Raw genomic sequence first — 20,584 nt, 5'->3', positions numbered from 1 at the left:
GTGAGCGCTGTGAATTGTGTAAGACTGTTGAATCACAGACCTGTACCTCTGAAACAAAGTATACATTATATGTTAAAAAGAAGAAGAAGATAGTAGGAAGGGAAAAATGAAGGGGGGGAAATTGGAGGGGGAGATGAACCATGAGAGACTATGGACTCTGAGAAACAACCTGAGGATTCTAGAGGGGAGGGAGGTGGGGGGATGGGTTAGCCTGGTGATGGCTATTAAAGAGGGTATGTATTGAATGGAGCACTGGGTGTTATATGCAAACAATAAATCATGGAACACTACATCAAAAACTAATGATGTAATGTATGGTGATTAACATACATAATAAAATAAAATAATTATTAAAAAAAATAAATGGCTGCCTAATTACCAAAAAAAAAAAAAAATGGGGAAAAGGTACTGATTTTGTAGAGTGTGAAAGAGGAGATACTTCTCTCTCTAAATGTCTCCAGGATTGTTTCTGGCCCTGCTATCCGCCCACCCCCCCCCCCCAACTTGTTTGGTTGTTTTTTCCTCTCCTTGGTTTAACTTCTGCTCCATACTAAATATTTGCCTAATGCTAGTCAAAGGACCCTTCACACCAAACTCTGCATGTCTTTGTTCTGAGAAGTAAAATCTCATTTTGTTCCTATCAGCTTTACAAGTTCAAAACTATGTACAAGTGTAGGAAGTGGTTTTGAAACATGCAACAGGGGATATTTTCTAGAAACTCGGATGCTCTGAAAAAACATTAGCCTTCCTAGAAAATGTTTCAGATTTTTTGCAGTAAAACCTGAATTTTGTTCTTGGGATGAATTGGGTATATGATTTTTAGAAAGCATAAGTTTGCCCAAATATTACACAGTATCCTTTGTGACATAATTCTGTACCCGTAAGAATTGTATTCATCCTTGCATAAAATTTGAGGGTTTTATCTGGACTTTTTTTAAAGATAAAAAATTGAAAGTGCTGGGAGTCAGGACCAGAATAAGAAACTAAAGGCAAGAAATATTTTGGTGCTCCTTCTTGGCCACCTCACCACCCCTCATGCTACACTAAGTCATAAAATACGTCTAAAGGAAATTCTACAATGTTCTGACTTTTCATATGATACTTCACTACTTCAAATTTTTTTTTCTTCAAAATCTGAATTGTTTTAAAACATCGTGTTGGCTTTGCAGGCGCCTTTAATACATGCTTGCTAATGTAGCGAGGTGGGGGGTGTGCTCTACGATGCGCAAGGACTGGGCAACACTGGCCCAGTATTTCTGCACCTGTTTGCATATCTCGTGAAGTAAAATAGAAACAGCCAGCGCCTCCCTGAGACTAAGGGCAGGTGGGCGGGGGAGACCCCCAGAGCCTCCCGGGAACCTTCCAGGATCTGGAAACTGCTCCGGGAGGCAGCCCGCCCCGCCTCCGTTGCAGGCTCCGCCCCCGCCTACGCTAGGCGGGGACGAATGGGGCGGGGCGGAAGGCCTCAGCCAATGAGCGCCTGCGGGCCGGGCGGGACGCGGTCCGGTCGCCCGGGCGACCAGAGTGCGGCCCCGCCCCCCCCGTCCCGAGCCTCCCGCGCGCGGCTGAGTCCCGGCTACAGTGCGAGCTGCGGTCCCTGCGCGCTGCGCGATCGCGCGATGGGCAAGTGGAGCATCGGGCGAAAGCCGGGCCGCACACTCGGACTCCTGCTGCTGGTGATCTTGAGTTTCCTGGTGCTCTGCAGGTGAGAGATCCCCGCCCGGCACCTGCCGGACTCCAGACACCTCAACCTTCCACACCCGCAGTTTGCGTCTCCCCTCTCACCTGAGGGAGGCAGTCCCGGGAGTCCGCGTCCCGCGAATCGCGATTCCCCACCGGGAATGGGTATCCGGCCTCTTCTTTGTTGGGTCTGGCGTCCCTCTCCACCACTAGGCACTCTGCTTCTTGCCTCGAGATCCAGGCTTCCGGGTGACACTAGGTGCTGTTCTCTCAATCCCTAGCGTCTGTGTCGAGCTTCCCCACTTTCTCGAAGCTTGTGATGCCCGGGCTCTGCTTTCTTCGTGGATACTCCCAGCTCTCTGGGAAGGCCAGCAGAGCTAGCCATCAGGTCTCTTTCAGATGTCCCCCGATCACTGCTCCGCCCCTAGTCCTCCTTGGGGAGCCCGCTTCTCCTGTTCTCCCGGGTCCCCACATTTCCTACCAAGCCTGCTGGGAGGCTTCTCTATTCATCAGAAGCCAGAGCTCCAGGGCTCACAGCTATGGTCGATCTCACCTGCCCAGCGCAGTCATGAGATCGCTGTCCTTTGGGTCCATCAAGATCCTCAACCCTGGATTTACTAGCCCCACTTGAGGATTGATGTCTTCTCTCTCCACTTCCCCACGTTGGTCAGTCATCAGCTCACTCCTTCCCAACCCCCTTTTACAAAGTGTTATGTTTGACAGGTGGTTGTGTTTAGTGGTAGAAGGACCTACCCACAGCCTGTGTGGGTGCCCTAGCCCAGAACTTTTGTAAACTGTTATCTATTTATAGGATTCTACAGTCCTGACCATGTCTTTCAGATCGATGGCTGGCACTTTCCATATTCAAAACCTCCAGTGTTGCTGGGAAAGCAGACCAGCAGTATCAAATGCTTTGGCACTGAAAGTTAAGTTTGAAGCAGGTGATGTGGGGGCAGACACACCACCCCTTCAGCTTTATCTTTTGCTTATTCCAATCCCCTTTGTTAGTTTCTCTGACTCTCCTCTGGGAGATTGGGAAGTTTTTGATGGAGATGAATATTTGAATGTTTTTGCTGCCACAGAACACATTCAGAAACTATTTCCACCTTTTTAAGACATGTGTCTTTGTTTTACATCTTCTTGGCTTTGGAGTTGGTGAGGATGTCATAATATTGTTTGAGAGAAAGAAATGGTGCTCTTCTCACTCTGGGGCCCAGAAAACTTAAGAGGCATTTTGTTTTCCGAGTTGTTCCCAAGACTTTTTTCCATCTTGTCAGTGATCTCTAATCCATTCCTCTCTGAAGGCTGATCCTGGCTCTTGTAGGATGCTCAGCCTTCCTCCTGACGCAAGGCTGATGCAAAGCCCAGAAGGATTACTCAAAGCAGAGGCAACAGGAGCCTCCAGCATGCAGCAGGGTATCAAGGAGCCCACACCCCAGAGAGAAAGGCCAGAGGTGTGCAAGTAGCATGTGGTTTGCCCATTGTTGGAGGTCAAGGATATGGCAATCCATGCAGGGGCATTGAGGGGCAGCTCTGAGGGGCTTGAGTTGGGCCAGGTAGTGCACCCTAATAGTCCACAGGAAAAGGTGTGGGAAGGAGGCTGGGTGTTTGTTGGTGTCTGGCAGGAAAGAAGATGAGGTGTCAGGTAGCTGACTGGCGGTGAAGAAGCCTGAGCTTCTCATAGGTGAGTTAACCATGTCCCTACCTGGGTTGGAGTGGCCATAGCAGGAGTCAGTCAGGGGCTGATGGAGGTACCTGGGAATAGCTACAACTCAAGCCTGAGGAAATAATTTGAAATGCTTAGTAAAGTCATTGTTATTCCTGATATCCCTCCTTTCTCAGCAGGTAAGACAGAGGCCAGAGAAGCTCTGACCCAAATTCAGGGCCATCTTTTAGGGTCCTTCAGAATATGTCTTTTGGGCATCTTTTTAATTTTATTACCCTCATGGTATTGGGCTTTTTGCCATGGGCTGGACACCAAGGATTACCTCTGGAAGGCAGAGGAGAATACACTCTTTGTTGCTTCCTCTTTTTGCCTTGCTCTAGCTTTGACTGGATCATTAACTGAGTGGGAGGTGGGGACCCCTCCCAGCTGTTGCTGGTAATGTGGATATGGCCAGTGGAATATAGGTCACATGGGAATTGGCTACTCAGCTGGCAGCTTTGTGGAACTGAGCTGTCAGGATCAGCCTTTTCCTGTACCTCAGAAGGCAGGTATTTGGGTAGCGGGTGTCTGCTGGGCTCCAGCTTTTGTTTTTTCCCATGAACTTTACCTTGGGCTGGGTTTCATAGCTGTTTGACTATATCACATCCAAGAAATCGGAGGACCAAGATGACTTTTGAGGATGATTTCAACCTTTGATATTTTTTAGCTTGAATGATGTTCTGAAATTTACCTTTATTGCAGTATAATTTTCATGCAATAAGCTGTACATGTTTAGCTTGTACAGTTTGATAAGTGTTGGTGCACATATCCATCTGTGAAAATACCACCACAATTAAGAGAGTGAAAATATCCATCAGCCCAGAAATTTCCTTGTGCCCTTGTGCATCTCTCTCTCCTGCCCTTCTCTGCTCCCCCACTCCTAAGGACACTGATCTGTTGCTTTCTGCCACCATATATTAGTTTGCATTTTCTAGAGTTTTATGGAAATGTAGTCCTAAAGTATGCACTCTGTTTTGATTTGGCTTCTTTCACTCAGTATATTTGGAAATCTTTGATGCATATCAGTGGGAACCATGTCTGAGTTAGTTGCCTTTCCTTGTCTTTCCTCCTCCCACTCCATGGACGCAAGAATGCCTGCTTGATATGATCAAGGCATGGTTCCCACTCATGACTCTTTTCCTTAATATAAATACATCACTGAGCAATAATACAATGAACTCTGCATCTCTTATACCTGATATATTAGCTGGCAAAAGTCAGGAGAGGAAATTGGCCAGGTAGGTACCCTGCATCATGCCTTCTTAAAGGCAAGTTCATCTGTTTGCCCAGCTCTACCTCACTCAGTGCTCCTACAGTGGCATTATCTGGATTCTAGACCCCAAACTCTTCCTGAAGGAAAGAAGAGGAGCCTATCAAAATCTTCTTTTTAGAGAAGGTGGATGACTTAGCAACATGACCTGGTCACCTTTGATCCAAATCATGGCCAGTCCTGCCTTCCAAGGATGTGTGGGCAAATTGTGCCTCCTTTCCTGGGCTTCTGGGCGGTCATTGATTTTATGAGCTTTGCCTGTTCTAGGACTCTACCCTCTGAAGCCTGAGTCATATTCCCTGGAATGTTGGAACTCTTTGAACACTGTTCCTTTCATCTTCTAATAGTGAAGTTTTCAGCATCTGGGAAGTGTCTCTTTCAGCAGGTAGTCATTTATCTGATACAAGTGGAGAAACATGGCTACCTGGGCAGTGGCTCAGTCAGAGAGAGAGAGAAAGAGAGAGAGAGAGGTAGGATGTCTGAACCACCCTGTTCTGGGAAGATAGAGTTGGCATTGGGATTCTTTCACTGCCATACTAGCCAACTGAAGGGGACCAGAGTGTCTTAGAGCAAGAGCATGGACATTATTACTGTATTTGTGATTAAAGGGACTGGGATACCCAGGAGATTCAGGGAAAAAGCTGCACAGCCTTGGCAGCAGAAGTATCAGAAGGTTGGCCAAAGAGTTCTCTGTACCTTGGGTCAAGGAAGTAGCAAGTGAAATAAAAGCACTTAATCTTTGATGAAATGACTCAGAGTTCCATTATATCACCTTGAATGCTCTTCTAATGAAGATTCAGGAGATGCTGGAGTTTAGAGAGGTCTTTTCAGAGCATTTAGCACCTGAAAAAGACTCTGGAGGCCAGCCCCCATCTCCCTGGTCCCTCCCCCATCATCCAGCACAGTTCTTCTGGTATAGGGACATTTGCTGCTTCCTCCCCACTCAGTTTTATTTGTTGCTTAAGTCTTTTGCTCTGGAAATTAAAGGCCATGTTGAAAAAGAGTTCCCATTGTGTGAGACTTCTCCTGGGAAAGAAGGGCAAGGGTATTTTTAGAGGCTAATGGTAATGAAGCAAATAACTCTTGACGGGGGTCTACTAGGTAGAGACTCTTAGTTGGTGATGCTGCTTTCATAGTCACACACTCAGCAAGACAGATAGTGGCATTTTTCCTTTCAAAAACATGTTTTCCTGCAAAGTTTATTTTGCGAGTAAGTAATCTATGTAAAGGATTAAATATTCAAATAATATAAGGAGGAGAATAAAGCCCCCACTCCTGGCCCTTAGGCACCCCTCTCCGCCCCACTAGAGGTGATTACTAATAATGATTTCTCCCAGGGATATTCTGTGCATATAAGAAGGCAGCTATATGTATTACCCTATTTGTCCGTTAGGGGTATAATTTATTCAAACAGTTCCCTATTGATGGGCATCGATTGTTTGCAATTTTTTAGCTACTGCAAAGTTGCAATGTATGTTAACTACACTGGAATTAAAATACTATAAAGTAAAAACAACAACAAAAAAACCCCCAAATTGCAATGAATATCTGTTGGGTATATTTCTGTCCCTAGCATTGCTGACCATATGAGGTATTCATTTTAAATCCTGGTAGACTTTTTTTTTTTTAAGATTTTTATTTATTTATTGGAGAGAGAGAGATAGCTAGAGCCCACGAGTGAGGGGGGAAGGACAGAGGGCGAAGCAGACTCCTCGCTAAGCAGGAAGCCCAATGCAGGGCTTGATCCCAGGACCCTGGATCATGACCTGAGCTGAAGGCAGACACTTAACCGACTGGGCCACCCAGGTGCCCCTAATCCTGATAGACATTTAAAATAAGTAAGTAAAAATAAGTTAAAATAAGTAAAATAGCACATTCTATTTCTGTTGGATCAATGTGAGGGAGATCCTGAGCTCTATAGTCTGAAGGGGAAATTCTGTTTATTCTTCATGTGTATAGGTTCTTTGTATCTTTAAGAACTAGTCCATCTCTTACATATCTATGTACATAAGCCTCATGTGGTGGATTTTAAAAAATATTGCACATATTTATGTTTCCCCTGTTTCACAAATCATTCTATTCTGATTCCACAAGCATCTCTAAGAGCAGAGTCTTTTTTTTATGTTACGTTAATCACCATACATTACATCATTAGTTTTTGATGTAGTGTTCCATGGTTCATTTTTTTGCGTATAACACCCAGTGCTCCATGCAGAATGTGCCCTCCTCAATACCCATCACCAGCCCATCCCCCCACCACCCTCCCCTCTAGAACCGTCAGTTTGTTTCTCAGAGTCCATAGTCTAAGAGCAGAGTCTTGCTATCAATAGAGTCTTTTAGGTTATCTAACAGAATTTTCACCCCTTTCTAGGTTGGGATATAACCCTTTTTTATTTATGATGCCGTAATGGAAATTTTCTCCCAAATGAAAAATTTCTGTCATATAACATCAGGATACTTTTTATTATTAATATGTGGTTGATTACTATTGTTAATATGTAGTTGAGCAGTTTTGTTGCTTCACCAATGGGTCTCAAGGTTCTGGTCTAATAAGTGTTCATTAAACTTCCTGCAGTATTTGGTAGACGTTGCCCTCTGAACCAGCAGCATGTCCCTGGATCATATAGACAGCCACTTGGCCTGACTTGCTGGAGCCTGGGTGCTAGGCCATTTCCTGGCTTACCAAGAAGCCTTTTCAGAGGGAAGGACAGAGGTACTAAGGTTGCAGTAGTGCCGTTGACCTGCAAAATGCTGCAAAATGACCTCGCATCTCTGCAAAATGAGTATACCAGCTTTTGGAATGGAAGGTTCAAGCCCTTTGGAAATATTTAATGCTGTTCCAGCAAAGCAGGAGCCTAAAGCATTGGGCCCAGGCCAAGGATCACACTCAGGAAGCTGGATCAGCTACAAAGACAGAGTTCCATTTTGCTGGGGCTGAAGTCCTTGGGGTTCCAGGATTGATCCAAGAGCCGTTATTCTGGATTAGAGGCATTAAGGGCACTGGCCTGGGCCGCAGAGTGGGCAGCGCCTTCCTTAGGCCCTCAAGCTCCCCTGCTGAGGGAGGAGTGTACAGCTAAAGACTGGTAAGGCCGAAATATCCTCAAGTGGGCAGTTGAAGGGAATGGAATGCCCAAGGCAGTGGGACCTCATGGGAACCTGTAACCATATCAGAATCTTGGAGTGATGACTAGAAATTTGTATTTTAGATCCAAGTAAGGAGATTTCTATGCATGATGGTGTCTTTTGGGCAGTTTAACATAACTGCCATCTAAGTAATTGTCTCTGGGCATGACCACTTGAATGAATGAAGAGGTGAGTGTTTTCTTGGTCTTTAATATGATGCAGTGGACTCAGATGCAGGTGAACCTCTGCTTAGGGTAGCCCTAGTAGGATCACAGTGCACCTGGAAATTGGATTTGTAAGTTATCTCTCAAGTATACATTATGTATAGTGACAAAATAAGCAATCCCTAGGATCAGCGAAGACTTATGCTCTGTGAATTGGAGGACTATTTCTGCAGATTCCTACCTTATGTACTGAGCTTGTCCACACCCTTGGCCAGCCTAAAATTGCATGGGCATTGCCTGGTCTCTGCTGGGGGCCAATATGCCTCAGAAGTTGATGATGCTCTCTCTGCCCCATCTGGTTGGGTGGATACTACCTTGTCTGAATCTGGTCAGATTGTGTGGTATGACAGAAGGCTGAAGGAGATGGCTGTGACTCCAAGTGAAGCCTCCCAGTCCTGCTATGGCCCCCATTACTGATCAATATTTGCAGGATTTACAGGTGACACAGGGATGACTTCTGGCATGGCAAGAGTCATTTCAGACCTGCCTTGATCTTTAGCACACTCTGTTCAAGGAGATCGTTCAAGTAAGTGACTGGATCTGGCTCTTCTCCCACCGCACCTGGAAGACCGTCTCTGAGAGCTGAGAATCAATTCAGGAGCCCATTTCACATGAAAGAGGTTGTAAGCTTGTCACCAGCTCATCTGCCTTTTTTCCATATTCAGGCATACTAACCCAGCACTTTTGACCATGTCCAGTGACATCCGGCCTGTGTGGAGCCTGCACTGTGTCCTTTGTCATCATGATCCACGACAGTGATAAAGTATAAGAAGGATTCGTTCCTCTACCCTCAGCATCCTCCCAGTCACTGCCTGATGGCAACTCCTGACCATAGGGAGCTCAGGCCCCAAGTCCTCTGCCTATGGTTTCTGCTGTCACCTGTTGTTGTGTCTCTGGCTTGCACAACCTAATATCACCTGCCAAAAAGGATGGTAGTGACCAGAATACAGAGGTCTTGTTACATGGTGTGAGGCCCTGTCAGAAGTCGTGACACATGTGCCTTCTTCCAGGAACCTCACTGTGGACTGTGGACAGAGTGTGGCTCTGAGCAGAGCAAACCTGAGGTCAGTGACCAAGGCCTGCTCTTCAGTTTATTCTCAGACTGAAAATTTACTTAGCCTACAATGAAGCAAAGATACAAAGGCAACAAAATTTCCAGGAAAAAGTAATATATGCTCCAGCCAGAAAGAAGGCAGATGCCCTGGTCTCAACAAAAAATGTTTCAACAAGGGGCGCCTCGCTGGCTGGTGGAACATGCGACTCTTGATCTCGGGGTTTTGAGTTCGAGTCTCACATTGGGCGGACATTACTTAAAAAAAAAAAAAAAAAAGCTTTCCACAATCTAAATAAATAAATAAAAGCTTTCCAATTAAAGCTTTCTACAATCTAAAGAAAAAAAAATTTCAACATGAATTGCTTGCTCACTGGGAAAAGCAACAGAAACGAGGGTTTCCTAAGGATTTGGTTATCACAGCTCCTAATTTAGAAGGAAAGTCTCTCTGACCTGGTGTAACCACCTAGTTTCCACTTTCTTTATTTTGTTATTACTGAGTTAATTACTGAGGAAGCATGGGGTTATTATTAATTTATGATCACTAGTACTAATGACTGTTATCAGTATTAACAACTATTTGCATGGTGCTTTCTCATTTATGAAGCTCTAATGTGTAATTATCTCATTTTCTCACAGTGAATTCCTTGGAGAAACCCCACATTTATCATCCCCATTTTCTCAGTGAATTCATCCTTTTCATTAATACATTAAAAACTCAGTAACCTACCAGAAGATTTTCAGAAAGAAAACAGTTGAATTCTCCAGAATTTAGAATTTGATATGGGCTAACTTTTGTTGTGTGCAGTGTTAGCTTCATGCTTCTTAATAAGCACTGAGAGGAAATATTTTTTAAAAAATCTAGAAAATAAGAGCACATAAAGACAGTAGCAAATAGAAGCTCTATCCAGGAAGAGATTATATATACATATATCAAAGGACAAGATACAGATTAGTGCTTCTCAAACTTTACCTTGGGTTCTGGTTGAAATGCAGATTCTGATTCAGGTCTCAGTTAAGGCCCGAGTTTCTGCATTTGTAGCAAACTCCAGATGAAGATACTTTGCAGGTGCAGACCACAGCTGGAGACATAAACCCAGAAGGAGGTTTCCTAATGACTAGGTACCTGCTAGGGGACAGATTAGGGAGAGTGTGTTACTAGCAGGGAGTATGTTGGAACAAGGGGTCGCAGAGTGCGCTTCCAACCGTGTCTACACCTCTTCACTGAGTGGGTGCGGAGAGGGAGGCTCTCACAGCATTTGGGAGACACCTTAAACAAAAGCTAAGGTCCGTGATATGAGCTTGGTGAGTTGGAGATTGTTGTTTTGAAGTTCTGGCCAGTGAATAAGGAGTGCTGCCCAGTGGAGTGATTGCTAAATTGTATTTTCACTGTCTTTAAAAATAATGAGATTGTGTGTGTGCATGTGTGTATTTTTACCACTGGACTGTCAGTATACCCCTGTGTTTAAGAAGAGAATCTGTCCATCAGTTCTTCCTCATTCTAGCCTGGGGCTAGCCTGGAGGGTGGGGCACCTGAGGGAATGCCTGGGGGTGTCAGGTGGGGAGAGTATGTAAAGCCTAGTGAGTCCATGAGGCAAGAAGGCAGAATGTGTTCTTTGGAGCAGATATGGTGAAAACTAAGGGAGACCAAACTCTCCTGTGCCTGCAGTATGAGAGACTTCAGACACAGCTGGAATACCAGGAGCCTGTGGCCAAAGGAAAGAGTGGGGGTGGGAGGTGGGGGGGGTAGTGAGAAGAGCCAGACCAAGGAGGTGGCTAGGAGGCCCCGACAGTGGTCATGGGGGCCTGAAGCCTCCTTTGAGTATCCCAGGCCTCATCCTTTAGGGCAGGGTTGGCAAAGTTTCCTGTAAAGGGCCACATAGTAAATGTGTTCAGCTTTGCAGTGTCTATCCCAGCAACGTCACTGTGCCCCAAAGTAGCCACAGTCAGGACTGAAAGGAGTGGGCATGGAGGGGTGTCAGTAAAACCATTTATGGACATTGAAATGTGAAATGTGAAGTTGATATAATTTTTTGTGCCCCCAAATCTTGTTTTTTGGGTTTCTTTCCAACCACTTAAAAATGTGGAAGACATCCATAGCTTGCTGGCTGCACAAAGACAGGAGGCAGGGTGGCTTTTGCCCACACCTGGGGTTTGCTGGATTGGTTTGACAGCATCCTGGTGGATAGACCTTTCACTGCAAAATTTTAAGAAATTGTAATAAGATGGCACAAAATCTTGCATATAAAATATGATTAGACAATAAATTAAATGGTTAAGAATGGAAAAATTGGGATGATTCCATATTAAGGACATAAAAAAACCCCACTGAGGTTGTTCTTTCTAATATGCAAAACATGCAAAAATAAACTTATTTCAAATAGTGACAAAATTCTTTTATAGCACATTACAGAGTATTCCGTTAATATCTGACCTTCACAGCAGTTAGGACAGGCATGCACCCCATTTCACAGAGGAAGAAACTCATGCCCACAGAGCTAGGGTCACTGACCCAAGGTGGCCGTGCTACAAGGGTGGGGCCGGGATTCATGTCCAGATCCTCCTCTTACAGATACTGTTTTTGTTTTTGCTTCCCCATATAGATGGTCCTTTGGAAGAACTGTATTATTACTATTTTTTAAGTAGGTGCCATGCCCAGTGTGGAGCCCAACACGGGGCTTGAACTCATGACCCTGAGATCTTGATCCCAGGGCCTAACCGACTGAGCCACTCAGGTGCCCCTAGAACTATATTCTGAAATATCCTTTCTGAGTCACTTAGAACATGGAACTTTTCTCTTTAGAGAAAGAAAACAGTAATTAGGTCCCCAGGTTATCCACAAATGACCATTTCAACTGTGCTGTAATACAACTACAGTCCGCAGAGCACCAGGAGTTCTGGGTCCTGGGGGCTGTGAGAAGTAGGAAGGAGGGGTCAAATTAATTTTTTTTGCCCATGAGTGGCCGTTGACAAAATTTCCAAGCGGTCAGTGATGTCTGTGGCACTTCTGTCTTCTTGGCCTCCTGCCCTCCCATCTCTGGCCATCAGGGTCCCTGATTTGCCCCCAAGCCCTCCTGTAACACCTTCCAGGAGCTCAGTCTCACCCAGATCTGTGGAGGAGCTTGTAAAAACTACCAATCCCTGTGGTCCATCTCCACCGTCATTAATTGGTCAGGGGTGGGGCCTGCACATTCCTTAGTTTTAAGCTTCCCAGGTGATTCAGATAGGGGGCCAGCTTTGAGAACCACTGTGGTGGCTAAACCCAAACCTCCCTTCTAGTCGTGTAGCCGACTTCAGCCAAGTGCTGGGAAGGCTGCTGATGAAGCAATTTCATGCCGTTTTGGTCTCACGCGTCCTGCATCCCATTTGGTTACTAAGCCTGTTAAACCGAACTGGTCAATATGTTTGTCCTCCCAGCTCTGATCACAACTGCCCGAGGCCAGACTGTTGTTTCTGGTCTCGAGCAATATTTCTCAATCTCTCGGTGCTGCAGAATCATTTTCCTTTTCTTCTTTAAAAGTTTTTTTCCCCCCAATGTTACTTTATCAAAGACATTGAAAACGCATTACTAGAAAAAGGAAATGAAGAGATCCACAAAGTACATGCCCCAGTCTTTTATGATGAGCTTCAACAGACATGACCCTCATTGCTCTAAAATTATCTCCGTTTCTGTACCAGTTGTAGACTAGCAGGTGGTTGGCAGCGGTGTGTGCCCACGCCAGGCCCACGCTGCGGAGGGGCCCCGGGCTGGGGTGCGTGCTCACACAGCCTCTTCACCTGTCTGCTTGCCATTCCCTGAGTAGATATGCTTTCACTTTTTAATGCTTTTGCCCCTAGTTCCCTCTGGTTTCTTATATTCTCTGCCTTCAAACCTGTGAATATGTCATCTTCTGGATGAAGCTTTCTCTGACTCCACCTGGATGATACAGATAATTTCTTCATTTGACAATTACGTGTGTGTGTGTGTGTGTCTATTTCAGCTACTGTCCTCTACCATTGCTAGGACTACCTAATTTGTGGAGCCCGGTGCATAATGAAAATGTGGGGCCTTTGTCTAAAAAACATTGAGAATTTCAGGATGGGGATAGTGTGTCTGAAATCATGTGTACAGTGTGTGCTCTGATACATTTATATATCGTAATGTGATTGCCACTGTAACAATAATTTATCACATGACATAATTATAGTACAATATAGTCTATATTCAATATACTGTGGATTAGATCTCTGTGGCTTATTTAACTACTTGTTGCAAGGGAGCCTTCTGAGCTTGGGGCCCTGTGTGGACTGCATGGATCACATGCCCCAGAGGCCAGCCCTGGCCTTATCTTTGTGCTTGCCTTACAGCACAGCATGACACCGACTTGTAATTATCTGAGTGTGCATGGAGGTGGAGAAGACTGTATGTGTCAGGATGCCTTATAGGGACCGTGAAGTCTGTGGCTTGGAGGAACTTTGGTAGGATGGGAGCCGGCTTCCTGAGGAGCATGCACACCTGCAGTGGATTTTCACTAAATGCCATTAAAAATTTTCCCACCAATAGCAGGGCTCTGGCTGCTTTACAGTGTAGGGTATGCACGTTTATGTTCCGAGCTGAAGCACTTGGCACTGTAAGCAGAGGAGAAGCTGGTTGGCATGTAGGAAAAGGACGCAGCAGGAGGACAGGGCTGTGGCGGAGATGGAGAGAGAGTGTAAGGGATGGCTCATCCCATAAGCATACTAGGAGAGTCAGCAATGGGATGTGCGACATGCATGTGCCCTCTGCCCCCATGATCTCCACTCCTGGGCCCCATGGAGGCCAAAGCTCTGTGAAGGAGCTGCCCCTTTGAAGGACACAGAACTGTTGAATCCAGAATCAAGATTGAAGCTCTTAGCCTAATTTTGGCTCCTGCATCTCTGTTTCTTCTAAGAGACGACAGTCCACCGTCAGTGTGTATCGATATGGATTGCGTGGAGCAATTTGGGCCTTAAGCAGAGCATGTCTCTCAGTGGCACAGTTTTAGCGAGTGTTACAAAATGAGTGGAAAGACCGAGAGGCAGCAATTTAGGGAGCTTTCTGATGCAGAAGAGCCCTGAGGGGCAATACTGTAATAAAAAGTGGGTGCAGAAAAGGCACCAACGGAAATTTGCTTTCCCCTCAGAGCTACTCACCGTTTTCTGTCTCCAAACTCCTAAATTTTTTGGCTCCCCCAGCGTCTCTTGCTGGGTTTCTCTTACGGTCTTTGGAGACGGGGGAGGAAAGAGAGGGAAGGAATTCTAGTCATGGGGATCAGTTTGAGGGGACTCCCCAAGACCTACTTTTTTAGGGACTAGCACTTTCCAACAGCCCTCCCAGGTGGGGCTCTCTGTTTTGCTGGATTATCTCTTGAACTTGATCTTTAGATAATAATTAATACTTGGAATGTTGGTCAATGAACAGATGCTGTTTCTAACCCAGATACCTCCTTCTAGGTATTTGCATCTCAGGCTGGGCAGCTATGACCATGAGGTGGCTCAGAGGTACTATTTGAAATAGCTGCTTCTTTGATGCTTAGTCAAATGGCCTGGACAAGCTGGCCATTGTAGGAACCTGCCCTAGGCACCCCGCACGCCCCTGAGAATACCCTTTCCATGCTGTGTGCCCCCACCTCGTCCTCTCTCCTGTTAGCACAGTTTTCATGTTGACCTTTGTGTTTGTCTTGTTCCTGACTATGGCCTTAGCTTGCTCTTCCCCTGCAGTGGGATGCAGATGAGTGTACTGAAGAAAGACTCCTTCTAAGGTGTGGCTAAATCGAAGGGTGGGGAACCTTTTCTGAAGGACTCAGAAGCAGGAGCTCTTAGAAACGCAGAGGGCCTGTGGAGGAGGAGAAAAAGCCTCTCTCCTAAGACTCTGTACCCCTGCTTACTGGTGAGGATGAGCCAAGCTTCTCGGCTGCCTTTTCTCTTTGCAGATTGGATTGGTATAATCTGCTCCCTGCGTGGCTAAGACACCGGCAGTCAGGGCTGCAGGCCAACGGCCAATACTTCATGCTGGAGGACTCCACTTTCTGGATCTTCGGGGGCTCCATGCACTATTTCCGGGTGCCCAAGGAATACTGGAAGGACCGTTTGCTGAAGATGAAAGCTTGTGGCTTGAATACCCTCACCACGTGAGTGCTGGCCCACCCCACCACCAAGCATTGGCATCTGTCGCATCTGTGTCCTGGGCTTCTTCAAGGCACCCCAGACTGTAGGTCTCCATTGTGTCAGGATGGGGGGAGCCCTGCCAGATCCTGCACGTGAGCTGTCCCTGAAGAGAATCTTTAGGCTGACCTTTGTGGGGAAAAATATAGGAGGAGCCCACCCCTCTGCATAAGTCTGCCGGGTTCGACAGCCTCCTTCCCTCACCTGCACAGCACTCTCCATTAGTGCGGATGAGAAGACAGGATGGATGTATAAGCTTTAGAGGAATAGGAAGAGCAATGGCGTACAAAGGAATACAGTGAAGGAGGTGAGTGTAGGTGTAGGAGGTGATTAAATTATCCAATTTTTTTTTTTTTTAAACAAGCACTCCAGCCCCCAATTTATTCAGCAAATGAATGTGATCTTTTTCAAAATAGCTTCCTTGGGAAAGCTGTTTTCAGGCAAAAATATATGATTACAGATCAAGCATGTGGATTTTCTTGAGTGGTTCATGAGCTAGCTTTGAAGACAATTTCTAAGAAGAATTATAAGAATGTTCTGGGCCATCACAGCATAGATGAAACAAATGTATGATTTTCCAGAAGGATTACTTAAAAGGATCCATTTATTTGCATATGTAAATTCTGGTCCTGGGGGTACATTCACACATCACAGGACTCCTAAAGCTTGTGGGAATATTGCAGGCTAAGCATTTTACCTTATAAAAGCTAGGTAATCTGTATTTTCTTAAACAGGGAACTCCTGAGTCTGAATTGGAAGCAAGCAAACCTCCTCCCCCTTTACCTGTGCACATTCTTTACAGTTGGAGAGGGCTCCACTGGAAGCTAAGGGTGGGTGGGAGTCCAGGAGAGGAGCTGCTGTGTTACCTCTGCCTCTTGAGTTGGGCCCCTTAAAGAATTTATTTTATTTCCTTATCTTCTAAAGAGAAGATAAGGAAAGAATTCTTCAGAATTTTGGTTGCTTCAGTAAAAATAGGACTGACCACTGAGGTTTCTTCTTATCTTACTTTTAATTTTTTCTCTTAAGAAGTTACTTTTTTTTTTCTCTGATGAAGAAAAAGTGGGAGAGATGGGGAGGGAGGGAGGGAGTGGGGGAGTGCATGCTCAAGCTCACCTGTGGTCACATCTTATGCTTCACCCAAATCTTACTGGCCTTCTCTCCCTTCTCCTAAGGAGATGAGGTATTAGCTCCCCAGGGACCAGCCCTGGATACTCTAAGGTCCCTAAGTCTCTTCACTTAGTTCTTGGTTCCAATCCTGACACCATTAAGACATGTATCTAAGAAATACATCTTCAACCATCATAGTGGGTTTTAGGGGTAAAGAAGGTAATCTAGAAGACAAAGTGGAATAAATGAAAGCTCATTCCTGTAATTATCTTCTATTACAGCTATGTTCCATGGAACCTCCATGAGCCAGAAAGAGGCAAATTTGACTTCTCTGGGAACCTGGACCTGGAGTAAGTGCTCTTGCTTCTTCTATGGCCTGGCCTGTGGTGGGGAGGCAGAGAGGTGGCCCCTTGGGGTTGATCAGGAACCCCATGGGACCATCTTGGTTCTGCTTTGAGAACCAGAGAGAGGCGGGTCAGGAGCCTTATTCATGGGACCCACATGCTCTCCATGAACCTGTTACTCCTGGGGGTCTGGGTCTGCCTCCTCTGAGCCCAGACCTCTTCACTGCAGCCCAGAGGTGCCTAATCCCCAGTGTCTGCCCTGCTTTGCAGTGTGGGCCAGCCACCTCTGCTGGGACAGGGGTTGCCCCTCTATGGTAGCAAGGCTGTTGGGGTCAGGTTCACTGTTAGGACCCCCCCGTACCCTGTTTGATGCCCTTCCTCCTTATGCCCCCAGTGGGGCTGTGCAGAAGGTCCTGGGCTGGGAGCAAGTGTGAACCCAGCTCCCAGGGCCTGTGAAGGGAGGGAGGAGAGGAGCTGGGCAGCTCCACCACCTTGTGATGCTGGGCTTGTCCCCACCATCCCCTCTGTGTCTTGAGAGCTGCTGACACTGACCTCCCTAGGGCCTTTGTGCTGATGGCTGCGGAGATTGGGTTGTGGGTGATTCTGCGTCCAGGCCCCTACATCTGCAGTGAGATTGACCTCGGGGGCTTGCCCAGGTGAGTGGGGCTGTGAGGGGCTTCAGCTGTGGCTTGAGTTGGACCTCTGTGCTTCTGCAAAACGGTAATCACAAATGGAGGTTTAATTTTGCTACTAAAGTATATTCTTCATTCTGTACTGAAATTCCTTTTCAGAATAAGTGATGCCCAAAGGAGCCCATTTTAAATGATGTCACTTTATTTGATAAAGTATAAGAGAAACAAATTATTGTTTTTGTTTTGTCTTATCTTCAAATCTCAGGCTTTAATGAATTATGGAGTAGAAATCTGGACGGTAATCACCTGGTACCACATTCATTCCTTGTCCTCATCATTACTGCTGTTAATTTTCAGCAAAAAGACTTTCTTTTAATAGGCATAATCTTTCCCATCCTCAGGGTGTTCCAGATGGTTAGATTCACTTTCTCCCTACCCCATGCAGCCCCAAGGGGGGAGAAGGCTGGTCCTGTTTGCCTTGTGGTCTCCTTCGGGAATGGCCTCTCCCCACAGCACAGCCACCAGGCCAGGCCTTGTTTTCTCTCTCTTCTCCAGCGCGACCCATCCCTTCCCTAGGGATCCCAAGCAGGCTCTACCTCCATCTCCTTCCCTCTCTAGGATCACTTCTCTGTCTCTGTGCCCTTGACAAGGCTGTGCACACAGCCAGAGTGCCCTCCCCCTGCACCTAGGGATTAGAAATCTGTGTGTCAGCGATGTCCTCTGGCTCAGCCGGAGCTGCCAGGAGGAGGACAGGATTTAAGTGTTAGCTCAGAAGCAGCGGGAGCTCCAGCACTCAGCCCTCCTCCTGGGCAGCACTATCCATTCAGGTCCTGGCACTAGGGCACACCCCAGGGAGGCCCAAACAAGCAGAGGCCCAGTGTTGATGAGAAGCTAGACCCTTTTAGGTGACATGGAGGGTGGAGGTATCTAGAGGAAGCTGCTCTCTCCTTAAACATTTTTACCTAACATAAACTGATAATTTTCTGACCCTGTTCAGGACTTCCAAATTAGGACAAGAAGCATCAGAGCCTTTATAAGAAAATATAAGTGTTTTCTCAGAATTTCAAGTGAGAAGGAAAAGTTCCTGACTCCAGCTCTGGAAGGAATGATCTGTGTACACCTGGGGAATATGATCACAATGGACGGGTTGTGGGAAGCATTCACCTTTTCTTGCTCATCAGCAACTCCCCTGAGCTGAGCTCTGAAGAGCTGAGGAGGCTGATGCTAATGAGCGCCCCGGGTCAGCCTAGAGAGAAGTGGGGAGAAGTGGGATTAGCCTCTCATGGCCTCTGTGTCAGGCCTGGTTTTCTGGGTGACACTGGAAGGTTACATCTGGCCCCAGTGATTCCTTAACCCCTTTGGCTTCACCCCTTTGTAATGAGATGTTAGAATAAATGCTTCAACACTGGGCTTGAGTTCAGTGAAAAGCTTTTCTCACTCTGACTGGCAGCCAGACCAATAGCCACAAAGCTGGAAATAAAATCCCTTGCAGTGCGGGTTGTGTTTTCATAGGGAAGCAGTGCAGAGTGTGGGGCTGGAGCTGTGGCAGAGTTTGCCTCTGGATCTGTTTGCACAATCTCCTGCCTTCCTGGCTGAGTGGAGGTAGTGGCGTGGGAATGGTCCCGCTCCCCCCAGGACTCTGAAGCTGCTTCTTTTCTCCCCACCATCATCCTGCCCAGGACAAACCCACAAACAGTGCAACTAATTCCCACCCCCCTTTTATTCAAGCTGGTTACTCCAAGACTCTGGCATGAGGCTGAGAACAACTTACAAGGGCTTCACCGAAGCAGTGGACCTTTATTTTGATCACCTGATGTCCAGGGTGGTGCCACTCCAGGTAAAAGCGAGGAGCATCCTCTTTGATCTTCAACTGTCTTCCTACTGGGAGTAAATAGTCCTAGGGGAGCTCTCAGACCAGGGGCTCACAGTTCCTTCCAACACAGGAGTGCATTCTTCCCCATTGCCTGAGATCTATAATTGGACGGGTTTGTAATAGTTGTCTTTTAAAAGATGTATTTCGGTGTTGTCTTAGGTGGTATAGTGCTGAAGGGATAGACAGGCGCAAGGACCTACGTTTATCCAGACAGTGTCAGAGCTGCCACATGTGGTGTGTTGGTAACTGAAAAACCCACCAACTGGTGTCCCAATAGTGTACTAACCGGCTCAGTCCTACATGGAGAGGAGCGTAAGTGGATGGGCCCTTACCTGTAAGACAGCAGGACTTTTTGTAGTTATAACAGTTGATGACTTTTCATGGTACATCTTTTGCTACCTACCAAAAAGGGGCTGTGTATGGTATACATTTTATTCAAAACATAGGTGATAAAAATGAATTTTGGGGAGAAAGTATCTTATCATTGCATGTTATATTTGGAAGCAATAAAAAGGCAGGAATAGGAATAATCAATCCAGTAGCTTATATAAAAATTAGAAGAGTCATGCTGAGAAATTAGTACATTTATAAAAAATTAGTACCTCTATAAAAATTGCTCTTGAGTCAGTGGTTTGGAATGTTCACAGCACACATAGATCAAAGGAATTACTTGACCATTTGTAGGGTAGGCAAATAAAACACAGGGTATTCAGTTAAATTTGAATTTCAGATAAACAAGGAATATGTTTTTTAGTATAAATATGTCTTAAATATTGCATGGAACATACCTATGTTAAAAATATTCATAATTTATATAAAAATTTATTCATTATAAATTCAAGGTTTTTTCAGATTTTTTTTTTTAAAGATTTTATTTATTTATTTGAGAGAGAGAATGAGATAGAGAGACAGCATGAGAAGGGGAGGGTCAGAGAGAGAAGCAGACTCCCTGCTGAGCAGGGAGCCCGATGCGGGACTTGATCCTGGGACTCCAGGATCATGACCTGAGCCGAAGGCAGTCGCTTAACCAACTGAGCCACCCAGGCGCCCCCAGATTTTTTTTTATTATTATGTTATGTTAATCACCATACATTACATCATTTGTTTTTGATATAGTGTTCCAGGATTCATTGTTTGAGTATAACATGCAGTGCTCCATGCAGTATGTGCCCTCTTTAATACCCATCACCAGACTAACCCATCCCCCGACCACCCTCCCCTCTAGAACCCTCAGTTTGTTTCTCAGAGTCCATAGTCTCTTATGGTTCGTCTCCCCCTCCAATTTCCCCCCTTCATTCTTCCCTTCCTGCTATCTTCTTCTTTTTTTTTTTAAACATACAATATATACTTTGTTTCAGAGGCACAGGTCTGTGATTCAACAGTCTTACACAATTCACAACACTCACCATAGCA

At 45.8% G+C, this 20,584-nt stretch overlaps 1 protein-coding gene across 2 annotated transcripts in view; it reads left to right on the top strand.

Annotated features, from left to right (window-relative positions):
* Positions 1-1,575: 1,575 nt before the first annotated feature.
* GLB1L2 (galactosidase beta 1 like 2) overlaps positions 1,576-20,584 on the top strand; it is a 48,058-nt gene continuing 29,049 nt past the window's right edge. For both annotated transcript variants that reach the window (XM_081799070.1, XM_081799069.1), the window contains exons 1-5: positions 1,576-1,705; positions 14,984-15,181; positions 16,604-16,672; positions 17,227-17,322; positions 19,027-19,135. In XM_081799070.1, coding sequence (XP_081655196.1) covers positions 1,620-1,705; positions 14,984-15,181; positions 16,604-16,672; positions 17,227-17,322; positions 19,027-19,135 — 558 coding nt within the window. In that variant the 5' untranslated portion in view covers positions 1,576-1,619. The remainder of the gene's footprint in view (positions 1,706-14,983; positions 15,182-16,603; positions 16,673-17,226; positions 17,323-19,026; positions 19,136-20,584) is intronic.

Source organism: Leptonychotes weddellii, chromosome 11 (assembly GCF_054177405.1).
Source record: "Leptonychotes weddellii isolate Sample4059 chromosome 11, ASM5417740v2, whole genome shotgun sequence".
NCBI lineage: Eukaryota > Metazoa > Chordata > Mammalia > Carnivora > Phocidae > Leptonychotes > Leptonychotes weddellii.
This window is presented reverse-complemented; position numbering and strand designations above follow the sequence as displayed.